This window comes from Primulina eburnea, chromosome 13 (genome assembly GCF_022965805.1).
Source record: "Primulina eburnea isolate SZY01 chromosome 13, ASM2296580v1, whole genome shotgun sequence".
Lineage (NCBI taxonomy): Eukaryota > Viridiplantae > Streptophyta > Magnoliopsida > Lamiales > Gesneriaceae > Primulina > Primulina eburnea.
This window is the reverse complement of record NC_133113.1, coordinates 3,711,199-3,725,473: the sequence shown is the minus strand read 5'-3', so window position 1 is coordinate 3,725,473 and position 14,275 is coordinate 3,711,199. Positions and strand designations below refer to the sequence as shown.

Sequence of the window (14,275 nt, the reverse complement as noted above, 5' to 3'; positions counted from 1 at the left end):
CGAATTAATTAATTAACGAGGGGTAGGTGAACCGAGATTCCCAACAAATCCATTTCTCATTGAGTTTAATTCAATCATTTTAGATATAAATTCTCATTCATCACTTGTTGAGTCATTTTAATTGCATATTTAATTGAGTATAGTAGGAATAATCACACAAATCAATTTTTGTTGCTAAATGTTAAATAACTGAAAATAATAATTGTTAAACACAGTCTTCAGCGGAACGATACTCGTACTCACGTACACTATATTATAACTTGACATCGTGCACTTGCGATTTATTTTGAGCATACAAAATCATATTTTTATTGGGGAGTTTACTGTGCAAGTTTTGCTCGATCAAGTTTTTGGCGCCGTTGCCGGGGACTGTTAATCTACAATTTTATTTTTAGTTATTTCCTTTAGCATTATTTCATTTCTCTTGAGATAACACTTCACATTTTCTTACAGATATCCCTTCCAGTGCATGCCAAAGTCACTTGACGTGGAGCTTGAATTCGATCCTGAAATTGAAAGAACCTTCCGCAGGAGGAGACAACAGCAGAGGCTTAAAGAACTTATGGAGAGACACGAGCCAGAACGTGAGGAGGAACGGCGTGAGGAGAGACATATTGAGATGCCACGCCGCATACCAATGTTAGAGTATGCCCAGCCTTCTTTGGATGGTGCACGCCCCAGCATTGTGAGGCCGATTGTGCGGGCAAACCAACTCGAAATCAAACCAGCCATTATCCATTTGCGATACTTTTAAATTTAATGGAGTTTCTGATGATGCTGTTAGACTGCGTTTATTTCCTTTCTCTTTGCGTGATAAAGCTAAAGCTTGGTTGAATTGTTTACCTGTAGGTTCGATCGCTACATGGGAGGACATGGCGAAGGCGTTTCTCATCAAATACTTTCCTCCATCGAAGACCATGAAGCTGCGGGCAGACATCACAATATTTGCTCAGTTCGATCAAGAGTCACTATATGAGGCGTGGGAGCGTTTCAAGGACCTACTACGAAGATGCCCACATCACGAGTTACCACTTGGGTTAGTCGTTCAAACATTTTATTATGGTTTGCTTACTACTAACCGTACTATGATAGATGTGGCTGCGTGTGGGAACCTTTTGAGGAAGACTGCGGAAGAAGGATATGAGTTGTTGGAGGAGATGGCTGCTAGCAGCTATCATCCTCAGTCTGACAGGAACAACCAGCGGAGAAGTGCCGGAGTTCAACATGTAACTGATTTTTCTGTTATTACTGCACAACTTGGCGCTCTAAATAGGAAAATAGATGGCTTGAATGTGGGTGGCACGGCTATGCGTCTTCAAGAGATATTCTGTGAAAAGTGTGGAGGAGAGCACTATGTGAAAGACTGTCAAACTTCTAGAAATCGGGATCCCTAGACTAAGATTGAGTCTAGTCTGAATTGTAGAGTTACGAGCATTGTCGACAGTCTATGATTGATTATGTTTCAGATTTTGATAAATATTGATGTTACCTATTACATGCTGTATATTTGTTTATATGATTACATGTTTCGTTGATTTATACTGGGATTTATTCTCACCGGAGTTATCCGGCTGTTGTCTTGTCTGTATGTATACATGACAACAGGTGGGACAGGTTCAGGGTTGAGGAGATGAAGAGAGATCGTGATTAGAGTGGAGATTCCAGACTTGGATTAGAGATTGGGTTGGACGCTTGATATTAGCTGTTAAACCTTAGTTGAATGAATGTATGTGATACATGATTTGTACTTTTATATACTGAGATGTATATATTTTTTTATGTCACTACGTTCCGTATTATTTTTTTAAAAAAAAATTTAGACCCTGTTTATTATAATTGATTAATTAGTCCCAATGATGATTAAGAACATGATTAGCGTCCGGGTCCCCACAACAGATGATATCAGAGCGATAGATCCTTTAGACTGAGATAGAAGAGTATGAGCGGGGTAGATTGAGTTTTCTTTCCTTGCATGTGATTGCTAGCATGAGAATTATCTTAATGTTGATTGACCTTGTGTATGCTAGCATGAGATTATGTTTTACTGCTTTGAAATACATGTTTACCTGATTATCTGTTTGGAATTGGTATTATGTATTATTGAGTATGAATCTGATCTGATTCATGATCAGCAGTAAGATGATCAGAGAAAGAGTGGAACTGATTTGTTGTATTTGGGTTACTAATGTTTTGATAAGCAGATATACCTCCTCGAAGAATTCCAGAACGGGACAGTACTTCGGTTGAACAGATAGATATATCAAAGACTCAGATGGAAATACAGTGGAAGAGGTTTCAGTCATTTCAGGCGCCGATTCTACAGGGTACTGAGACGCCGGTCGATTGTGAGAATTGGCTTGAAGACATAGAAATGCTATTCCAATTTCTTGATTTCACAGATGATTGTAGAGTTAAGTTGATTGGGAATCAGTTACAAGAAGCTGGAAGGAGTTGGTGGCTGGTAACCAAAGAAGCCCTAGAACAGCGCAGTTTAGTAATTTCGTGGAAAATTTTTAAGGTTGAATTTTATCAATGATTTTTCCACATATCATACAGACAGGACAAAGGCGCAGAGTTTGCAAACTTGAGACAGGGGCAGTTGAGTATTGATGAGTATTTGACCCAGTTCTTTACTTTGCTACGTTTCGCTCCTCTTGTGGCTAGAAATGATGAAGCTATATCTGGTCAGTTCATTCAAGGATTGAATCCGGAAATACGTACATTGGTGAATGTGAAACGACCGATTAATTTTGCCGATACCTTGAATAGAGCCAAAAGAGACAGGACAAAAGAGAGCATCGTATGTTCTTCCAGTATCGAGTTCACAGCAACTGCCCCACGGAGTTGAGATGGGCAGTAGCAGTAGTGGGACGAAAGAACCGTTAAAAGCTCGAAAGAAACAGTTCAAAAAGTTAGGGAGCGGACTGAGCGGTTCATCTAGCTCCAGTGGTTCCAGTCCAAGTTATACTGGAGTGTATTGCAGGAATTGCGGAGGGAGACATTCCACAGAACAATGCCAGGGAGTGACTGGTATTTGCAATATCTGCAAACAGCGGGGACACTTTGCTAGAGTTTGTCCACAGAGAGATTTCCGAAGATTTCAGGGATCAGGACCATCTGGTGATAATGACCGAAGAACAGCTCCAGGAGGCACTTGATGATATAGTGGCAGGTACTGTTACTTTATGATTATGTTGCATATGTATTGATATATACTAATGCATTTGTTATGAGTAATTTTGAATGAATTGCATTGATACATGTTGTATCTGTTGAGTCTGTTTGTACTGTAGTATTAATTCCTTTACTTTTTGGGAAAGAAAGATTGATATCATAGATTTTTGTGAAATATTGTATACTACAGTAAGATGAGAATGAGGTCGAGTTAGATTATGATGTACTTGTGTTTATGATTTGATCGCATTATTGTCATTAATATGCTGAACAAGTACAGAACTATTGTAGATTCATTTCAGAAAAATATAGGACTCATACTAGATAAGACTGATGAGTAGGAATTCTGCGGTAAGGATTCTAGATCTAGAATTCCTTTGATATTTGTGTTGTCTATGACTCGATTGTTACAGAAAAGAGCAGATGGCATCCTTATGTATACAGTAGACGTACTGAAATCGAGTCTAGCATTGGCAGATATGCCAATGATGTACGAGTTGGCTGAGGTTTGCCCAGATAAGATTTCAGATTTGCTTTATATCAGAAGGATAGATTTCAGAATTGAATTGAGATCAGGTACTGATTGTGCTTTAGAATTCAGCACAGAATGACATTGGATGTACAGAATGACACTGAATGAATTGAAAGATCAGTAGAAGAGTACCGACCAGGAGTTACATCTGATTTAGTGTTTCTCTTTGGCATGTTTCAGTATGTTCAGAGATATTCTGTTGATTTCATGCTTGTTGTATCTATGATATTTTGATATACTTGCAGCATCTGATTGATTGAATCAAATATCTGAAGATTGTATTGAATACTCTGAAAACTGTTATTATTGTATACAGAAATTATTCAGATATGAATCCTGCTTGAAACAGATTGTATTCGGAATATGCGATATCTGAAGTTAGTAAACCGATTGATTTTGACACAGTTGAGATCATGATCAGTGATTGAGAATAATACCGATATCAGAAAGATCAGAAATTTCAGAAATGTCAGAAATGTCAGAAATATATTTTTGGTCTGAGTTGGCAGATTATCTTATACGATTGTTGTTTTGTATCTGCTTGAGTATGGTTATTGTTCTGAAACAGTATTTGAGACAGCTTATATTGTTTGGGGGCATATTATATTTGCAGATGAGATATAGCAGTTGATCAGAACGACATGAAGATGTGATTGATTAGTCAGAATTGACAATATTGCTAGAAATTGTTGTTTTATGAGTTTACTGAACTCACTAGATCAGTATAGATTATTGATATGGTGAATCTGATTTGATAGTACCGTTATTCTAAGTCAGTGTTTGAAACAGATTATTCAAACGAATCAGAGTTGAATTCGAGAATTACGGCAGTTCAGAGATTTAACTAGAATGTTCAGAACTTAATTTCGATAATCAGAGCAGAGCATCGATCAGAGTGACAGATATGTGATTTTACTATATGAGAATGATTATCTTGTGATGTCAAATGTTTCAGAATTGTACAACGGAATTTGATACGATAGTCAGAACCTAATATCAGGTAGGTATTTTTCTTTAATTTATATTATTAACTGATTTGGTCGTACCATATATTTCGAATTGAAATGACAGATATGGTCAGAAATGCCCAATAATCGATTCAACATGTATTCTGATAGCAGAAAATGTTTTGATAGAAACAAATGAGAATAGATGTGGCAGAATTTGTACTGAGATATCTAAGTTGCCGACAAATGAAAATAGAAAGAAAGACAGAAAGCAAGAGATTTATTGCAGATTTTTTATAGATCTGAATAGGAATGGGAGTACATTTCTATAGAGTTTGTAACGAAACTATCACAATTTTTCAAGAGTGTGATGGAATGTGATTATGATTGACAGATTGTTCAATCTATATATAATAGTTTGTACCAGATAACGTACAAACACGACCAAATGACACAGATTGATGTCAGAGAAGTGGTCAGAGTAACCAGAATGCCGAAGTAGAGTATATCAGATTATGATTTTGCTTGATTTTGTACTTGTGGCAGAATATACCACGAACTCTTTTCTATACTATCCAGATCTGGGAAGTTATTTATAGAGCCGTAGTGTTGGATGTTAGCACTAGTGAAAACGAAGCATTGTCACTTTGTGCATTCGGGTACAATGAGAAACATCAGATGAGTATTGGGATAGCTACAGACGACACATGGTACAATGAGAACTGTAAATTTCCTGTGTATAAGGATAATGTCTCAAAGATATCTGAGATAAGATCTGATACAGTCAGAGATAGAGCAAGAAAAAAAAACTGATTCAGAAGAAAACAAAGATTATTCTGTTGTTGAAAACATAGTAAGATTGTCAGTATGTCTACGAGACTACCTGAAAGACAGAATCTGATATAAGGTTGAGATTTCAGAATTGATTCATTGTGACGAGTTTCTGATTTACCTCTTGTATACATTTATTCTGATATATCTGAATTGATTATTTGCGAGTTCGAGGACGAACTCCGATCTAAGAGGGGGAGAAATGTAAGGCCCGAGAATTCGGTTATCATAATCAGACTTGTTTTTTTGATAATTAAGTTGATTGTATACGCACTGTATCGGACCGGAAGAGACGAAGAAGTAGATGCAAATTTTGGTGAGGCATGAGCTCGGCGCATATGCACCACCAGACCGGCACATATGCGCGAGAATTACAGAATCATCGGCGCACATGCGCGAGATAAGGCATGCATATGCGCGACCCGTCCAGAAACTTTGGCGCATATGCGCGAGATAAAGCGCGCATATGCGTGAGTTGTTAAAATTGTCCTTGCCGAGACCCGTAGGTCTCGCGCATATGCGCGGGTTGTGTCGCGCATATGCGCGAGACGTGTTATGTGAAGGAGTGCGCCACTTGCCTTCATGCATGTAACGTGTGTATATATATATATATATATATATATATATATATATATATATATATATATATATATATATATATAAGCAATGAAAAAAAGAAGGGAACGAAGGAAACTTTGGAAAATTACTCCCGTGAAGCTTAGGATCGCGATTGTGCAAAATCCGGCCGTCTGATTTTGAATCCGACTTCGGTACTGTGTCCCTACCGACACAGGCTACAACTGGACATTTAGATATGGACAGATTGGGATATGAGACTTCGTCTTCATCAGACCGAGAAGAGAAAGGTATAAGTCAATGTGGTATTGGGAGATCGACTGGAGTCGGTTTAGACTTGAGTTTCCCTAAATCACATACTTTACTTTATTGCATTGATTCGATTGATGTACTTGTTCTCTTGATTTATAGATAGCAGGTATTAGAAGAGTAGTCTTATGACATAAGTGCCTGATAGTGGCGGGATCGCCACGGGCACATTGCACGATGTCATAAGATAGTGTATTGGCGATTGTGCCAAAGTCTGTCACTGGAGGATTGTCTATCGATGTGGATAGAATTGTAGCTTCTTCTATTACTGGTGATCGGTGCCGTATCGATGTGGATAGAATTATAAATTCTTTTATTACTGATTATCGATGTCATATCGATGTGGATAGAACCGGAGTTTCTTCTATTACTGGTGATCGATACTATGTCGATGTGGATAGAATCAGAGCTCCTTCTATTACTGGTGATCGATACTATATCGATGTGGATAAAATAAGAAATTCTTCTATTACTGTTGATCAATATGGAATGCCAACTTCTAGAAATCGGGATCCCTAGACTAAGATTGAGTCTAGTCTGAATTGTAGAGTTACGAGCATTATCGACAGTCTATGATTGATTATGTTTCAGATTTTGATACATATTGTTGTTACCTGTTACATGCTGTATATTTGTTTATATGATTACATGTTTCGTTGATTTATACTGGGATTTATTCTCACCGGAGTTATCCGGCTGTTGTCTTGTCTGTATGTGTACATGACAACAGGTGGGACAGATTCAGGGTTGAGGAGATGAAGAGAGATCGTGATTAGAGTGGAGATTCCGGACTTGGATTAGAGATAGGGTTGAACACTTGATATTAGCTGTTAAACCTTAGTTGAATAAATGTATGTGATACATGATTTGTACTTTTATATACTGAGATGTATATATGTTTTTATGTCACTACGTTCCGCATTATTTTTAAAAAAATAAAATTTAGACCATGTTTAATATAATTTATTAATTAGTACCAATGATGATTAAGAACATGATTAGCGTCCGGGTCCCCACAATAAATTTGTAGAATGTAATAAAATCAAATAATTTAAAAACACCAGGGTCCTAAAGTGAGTTTTCCATTGGAGACGGAGACAGAATATGGTGGTGTACAATTTGTTATATAAAAATAAATAATATAATGAAATAAAAACGAAATTATTATTTTTTTAATTGTTTCAAATCCCAAATTATAAATCCTAATCCTATTTATTTTATAAACTGTCTAATTAAACATATGGATATTATTTTGATTTTTAAATCTCAAAGATATTGGATTCTTATCATTTTCGGTATTACTATCAACTATGCCTTAGTAATGTTCTTATCCAATAAATATATTTATATTAATATTGTGTTTCATTTTCTCCTCTCTTTTTTGGCAAACACTTCATTGCAATCAACCTTCAATTTATTATTTTTTTTTTTTATGTATGAACTTGTATAATTTTATGCCTTCTTATTTCGATTTGCAAGTGTTCTTACAATTCAGGGAATTTTGTTTTTCGATTTCAAGTGTTCTTACATTTTTTTTTCAATAATCCTATAATTAATTTATGTTTCAAAGATATTGCAATATAAACTATTGATATTGTGTTGCATGCTCATATTATCTCATTTGATTTCAATATTAATAGAAATTATTGAGGTTCTTTGATGTGATTTCATTGTTTTGTATTAGTTTCAGGGTGTCTTGTGATACGTCTCACGAATCTTTATCTATAAGATATGTCAAGCCTACTGATATTCTCCATAAAAAATAATATTTTTATCATAAAAAATAATATTTTTTTCATGGATGACCCAAATAAAAGATTCGTCTCACAACACAAATTTTGGCAAAATTCAAAGAATTCAAACATTTGCCAACTGAAATACAATATTCAATTATTGCCAAATAAAAAATTGACGTAGTTTTATATTTTAAAAATTAGAGTTTTCATATCTTTTATCTAATATTCATATTTAAATCAGTACTTTGCGGGTGTAACACGCTAGCAAAATCTCGTGGTAAAAATTCTATTTAAATACTAGTATACATTAATTAAATTATTTTTTGTAAAATTATGTTTGTAGATTTCATCATATTTTTAAAAATATATATAAAAATTTATTTGTTTTGGAATCAAATTGGTAAACGAAATTTTGAAATAAAATTATAAATGTGATGATTGAAAATTTTAAAATTTAATTATACAATTTCGAATTTTTACAAATAGAATAAAAAATTAATATAATTTATAAAAAGAATAGTTTTATCCAATAACCAAGGATATACAAATAAATTCCGATTCACTTCAGCACGACCAAACTCGTGCCGATTAAGCGCCACCGGAGGAGCCTGACGCCGTTGTCTCCCTCCACCGTCATGGACTTCCACCTCCCCGGTGCCAGCCCCTCCTCCGCCGCCTCTTCCTCCGATCACCACCACGCCAACCCCGTAGCCCAGAACGGCCACTCCTCCGACCCTATGCACTCTTGGTGGGAATCCATCTCCAAAGCCCGCTCCCGCATCCAACTTCTCGCCTCCCTTCTACCTTCTGACTCCGACGATCACCTCTCGTCCCTCGCTGACACCGACCGCCCGGCTAGATCTCTCCTCCTCTCCGCTGCGGCCTACTCCTCCGTTTCCGCCGCTCTCTCCTCCCCCTCTTCCGGATCCGGCGACGACCCCCTCTGCCACTGGCTCTACGATACATACCTCTCCGGCGACCCCGATCTTCGTCTCGTTGTCCTCTCGTACCTCCCTCTTATCTCTTCCGTCTACCTTCACCGCATCCACCACCCCATCTCCGATAATTTAGTCTCTCTCTCCGGCTTCGAGGCCGTACTTTTAGCCCTTTATTCATCTGAAACCAAAGCACGTAACGGCAAGCCTTTGACTGTTTCCATCCCCGATCTGTCTCAGCCTACCCTGTATCACTCCCCTCGCAATCCCGTTAAATCTTCGAACTCGAATTCAAAGTCAAGGAAGCCTTTGATTGGGGTACTGTCCCCTCCTTTGGAACCGCAGATCGCGGTTAAATCGACTAAGCGTGCCTGCATTGTTGGTGTTGCTCTTGATTGTTATTACCAGCAGATCTCGCAGATGCCCAGTTGGTCAAAGGTGGATTTCTGTAAATTCGCGACTGTTTGGGCTGGGAATGATTGCCCTTGTACCTCGGAATTCGACAGAAAACCTGAAAGTATGGTAGAAAATAATGGGGGGAGTGAATATGATGATGGGTTGGGGAGTGATATTAAGGAAGAGACCGATGAGATGGAAAAAATGACCGGAAGAGTTAGAGATTTAGTTATTAAGGACGGCAGTGCAGCCGAATTCGCGGAAATGGATGCAAGAATTCCACTGCCCTGGGAGTTGTTGCAACCAATTCTGAGGGTCCTGGGGCACTGTCTGTTGGGGCCACTGAATGTGGACGAGGTGAAGGATTCTGCATCAGCGGCGGTTCGGCGGTTCTATGCTAGAGCTTCTCATGAGTTGGTTCCGCAAGCAATTTTGGCTACTCGGAGTTTGATTCAGCTTGATAAGAGGGCACGCGAGGCAGCCAAGGCAGCAACTGCAGCGGCCGCTGCGGCGAATTCTACCAGTTCGAATGCCAACACACCCAGTAAGGCTAAGAAGCCGGAGATACTTTTAGTTTCAAAGTGATGATGATATCTCGTGTCTGGCTCTTTTTGCGAGAATGTGTGGTTCTGTTGTAGCTTATGATTATAGTTATAAATAGGAGTTACCATTTGTATTTCGAAATTTATCAACTTGAAGTGATGACACCCGCGAAGTTGTGTAAAATTACCAGCAATTATTAATATGATCTGTATTACTTTATTTGAAAGAAAGTTGCTTTTTTATATGTTTTCTTGATTGAAGTTACTTATGGATCGTGTCTTCTTGCTGATTTAAGTTGAAGCGATGGATGTTTCTTGAAGCTGTGGAAGTTTATGAAGTGCTGATAATTTGATCAACTTGAAGTGTTAGATGTCTGCGAAGTGATGTAAGATTATGAACAACTATTAATATGATCTGTCTTAGTTTATTTGAACAAAAGTTGCTTTTCTTTATAAGTTTTCTTAATCGAAGTTCCGTGTGCATAGTTTATTATTGTTGTTTTACGTTGAATGAATGCTTCTTGAAGTTATGCAAGTTTATGTAGTGCTAAGAATTTGATTTCTTCTCGGTTTCTTTCGGATATTGTAGCTTAGTTTGTTAGATACCCGATAGTAAACTAAGATCAACATACTTCCTCTTGGCTAGTGATTTCTTTTAGTTTTAATCCGTCCTTGAACGATTATGATATGGTGTTGCCGGTCTTTCTTGCTTTTTCTTTTGTTTTTTATGGATTGGACGATTGCCTTGAATGATTCCATGTGTAGGACCTGTATAAAGCCGAACGAAGGATACCGAAACTTAGCATGGATTGTTTATCATATACAATGGTAAGCAGATTCAGATAAGGAATATGAAGGTGATGGAATCCACATAGAAAATGATGGGCCTTTTTTTGGGAGCAATTTGATTTATCTAAAACTGATTGTCTTCTTACTGCAATAATCACGATGCTGTCTATTTGTCACAAGTAGAGTTATGGATTACAGTAGCTGTATATTCCAGTGGATTGAACACTAGATGTGGTTGGCACTTGAACACTCTATTTTGTTGTCTCTGAATTCTGAAATTAGTGCTCGCCGCCCCCATTCTACGGGTCGTGATTTTATTCAATGATATCTCGAACGGCATTGTTTGATTCTGACTCTTGTTCCTAGACACAGCCATTGCCAAAAGGTTGCTCCTTTTTAAAGGCTAAAAGGTTTCTCCTTTTTTAGATGGAATGTGATCTCCGATGCATTCCTTTACTTGGATATTAGCCAAAGAATGTCATCTATGTAGGATTGTAACAACAAATGCGTGTTTAGCGGGCTCACTGTTTTTACTGTGTAAAGGTTGAGATATGTTCAAGGTCCAACGATGTTGAAATCCCAGTCTGTTTTGCCTTCTTCTGTGCATGGGAATCCGAATTTTCATCTTCATTAGCTCTAAGTTGGCCTCCACTTTATACAATATGATAATTTGGTTCATTTTAGAATTTAGACTATGTTGTGTTTCGGATCAATTGTTAAGACCATGTCTTTAGAGTGATTGAGATATTGAGTCACCTATCTGATAAAGTGCTTTGTTTGCTGAGTTTTATGAAAATAATATTTTTTTTCCAAGAAAGAGTTGCAGTTGTTTCATACTTGGCGTTCTTTAAATTTCATGATTTGGGAGTTTTTAAGACAATTTAACATCTGCGTTGAACAACTAGGTGAAAATAACTAAAACTACCAGAAGACAGGCTAGATACGTTATAACAGTACATGCAAAACTCTTTGTATCCTCAGCCTAAAATTACAACATTAATGTTTCCAATTTTCTTGTTCTTTTACACTAAGTGAACTCATAGCTGTCCTAGAATCCCAAAGGAATATTTGCTCTCACTCGAAACAACCAGTCACTATATCACTCCCTAAATCACCATTACAACCAATTTCGAACAACTTTTCACCATGAAAGCCAACATTTTCTTCAGTTTACTTTCCCTCGCAGCCCTCTGGATTTTACCTGAACAATCGATAGCAGAAGACGGCCCTGGAGGTGGTTTCCTTGGGTACGAGAGGGATGCTCTTTTATCACTCAAACAAGGATTCAAAAACTCGTTTCTTGATGGAAATTGGACAGGCATCATGTGTTATATGAATGACACGCCATATTGGTATGGTGTCCAGTGCATCAATGGTCGAATCACCAGTGTAAGTTTGGAACATATGTGGCTTGCAGGAGAAATCAAGAAAGATTCATTAGCCAATCTTACTGAACTGACAAGTCTCAGCTTCAAGGGGAACTCCATATCCGGGAATCTGATGGATTTTTCATATAATCTGAAGTTGAGAATCATCGATTTGTCAGGCAATAGGTTTCTTGGAGAAATCCCACCATCTGTCGTGAATCTGAATTCTCTGGAATCCCTCCAGCTGCAGGACAACAATTTGACAGGTCCGATTCCAGGTCTCAACCAATCATCCTTAAAAACATTTAGGGTTTCTAACAACAATCTTTCTGGATCAATCCCGGATACCGAAACCCTTCAATCGTTTAACCTTTCCTCCTACGCGGGCAATCCAAATCTGTGTGGCCCTCCAACTCAAACATTTTGCAGCACCAGTGACAACCTATCTGGTGAATCAAAAAGTGAGAATTCAGATGCAAACAACAATAGTGACAACAGTTCACATTTCGTGGCCATATTAGTGGTGGCTGATGTGATCGTTCTAGTAGTCTTTCTGTTCCTCTTCATCATATACTACAAGAAATACAAGAAACTCAAAAAAGAACTGAAGATCAAGAATCCTCATAAAGATGAAGAACACGACAGCACAATTATAGCCCGATCCCTGGAAAAGAAACTACACGAAGGAAACAGGGGGAAGCTTGTATTCATGGAGAATGACGTGACAAGGTTCGAGCTTGATGATCTGCTGAAAGCTTCAGCAGAAGGATTAGGAAAAGGAAACTTTGGGAATTGTTATAAAGCCAATCTTGAAATTGGGGAAGCCGTAGTTGTTAAAAGGTTAATGGATTTGAAACCTTTGAGCGGTGAAGAATTTGTCAGACAAGTGAAAGCAATCGCGGATCAGAAACACCCGAATTTGTTGCCGCTTCTAGCTTATTACCATTCCAAGGATGAGAAGCTGTTTCTATACAGATTTGCAGCAAATGGGAACGTCTACAATCGCCTCCATGGTATGTAATGTCCATCCAAACTAGTCTTCATTAGTGACCACAATGTGATGGGGTTGAAAAAAAGTTCAATTTTTCTTCCAACTGAAATTATCTACAGGAGGAAGAGGATCCCGCGACCGAGTCCCGTTCGGGTGGAGTTCAAGACTTGCAGTCGCACGCGGCGTTGCTAGAGTTCTTGAGTACCTGCACCAGAACACCAGATCGCAGACAACGGTTCCTCACGGTAACCTGAAATCCACCAACGTTCTCCTCAACGAAAACGACGAGATCCTTGTCTCCGACTACGGCCTCACCTCCCTGATCGCACTACCGATCGCCGCACAGCGTATGGTCGCCTACAAATGCCCCGAGTACCTATCCCACAAAAGAGTATCCAAGAAATCCGACGTCTGGAGCTACGGCAGTCTGCTCCTCGAGCTTCTCACTGGGAGGGTTCCGGCACATTGTGCCGCTCCGGGAATCGACGGCGTGGACCTCTGCGCGTGGGTCCACCGCGCCGTGCGCGAGGAATGGACGGCCGAGATTTTCGACGCTGAGATCGCTGTGCAGAGAGGGGCGAACCAGGGGATGCTGAAGCTGATGCGGATAGCGATTAGATGCTGCGAAAAGTCACCGGAGAAGCGGCCGGATATCGGTCAGGTGGCGGCGGAGGTGGAGAAGATCAAGGTGGCCGGAGATTCGGACGAGGAGTACTCGTACTCGTCGTTGGAGAGATCGCTGACGGATGATTCCTACTCGGTGCCTCCGTCGCAAGTATCTGAAGAGGATCGGAGATAATATATTTTTAATTTGTTTTAATTTTTTATTTTTATTTAAAAGTTGTAATAATTTTGTTTTGCCTTTTGGAAACAATAAGGAAATCTCATGTTCTGCTTGAAACATTATAATTACATATTTCTATTTTATCATTAATGTTTCGTATGAATAAATTTTATATTTACGAAAATCGTCTTTCTTTTTCTCTTCGAAGAAACAATAAGGCACCAAACAGTTTTAATCTCATCTTGTCCAAGGAGCCCTTCCCGCTTTAATCAAGGACAAGCAATTTTGAAACTGCGCTCTAGTCACCACCTTTGTTAACATATCATCAATATTTTCAATGTCAATCTTCCTTTTTGTCACCATTCC

The 14,275-nt window shown here is 38.5% G+C and overlaps 2 protein-coding genes and 1 non-coding gene across 3 annotated transcripts; 2 read left to right on the top strand and 1 right to left on the bottom strand.

Annotated features, from left to right (window-relative positions):
* Positions 1–921: 921 nt before the first annotated feature.
* LOC140810979 (small nucleolar RNA R71) lies at positions 922–1,027 on the bottom strand. Its single transcript, XR_012113374.1, has one exon. It is a non-coding gene; the product is annotated as a small nucleolar RNA R71 (small nucleolar RNA).
* A 7,613-nt stretch (positions 1,028–8,640) lies between these two features.
* Positions 8,641–10,223, top strand: LOC140808609 (uncharacterized). The gene has a single exon (XM_073165723.1). It carries the CDS (start codon positions 8,741–8,743, stop codon positions 10,019–10,021), a length of 1,281 nt encoding a protein of 426 aa, XP_073021824.1. The 5' UTR covers positions 8,641–8,740; the 3' UTR covers positions 10,022–10,223.
* Positions 10,224–11,768: 1,545 nt separating this feature from the next.
* Positions 11,769–14,002, top strand: LOC140808608 (pollen receptor-like kinase 4). Its single transcript, XM_073165722.1, has 2 exons — positions 11,769–13,147; positions 13,245–14,002. The coding sequence occupies exons 1-2, from the start codon at positions 11,914–11,916 to the stop codon at positions 13,922–13,924; spliced, it is 1,914 nt and encodes a 637-aa protein (XP_073021823.1). The 5' UTR covers positions 11,769–11,913; the 3' UTR covers positions 13,925–14,002.
* Positions 14,003–14,275: the final 273 nt, after the last annotated feature.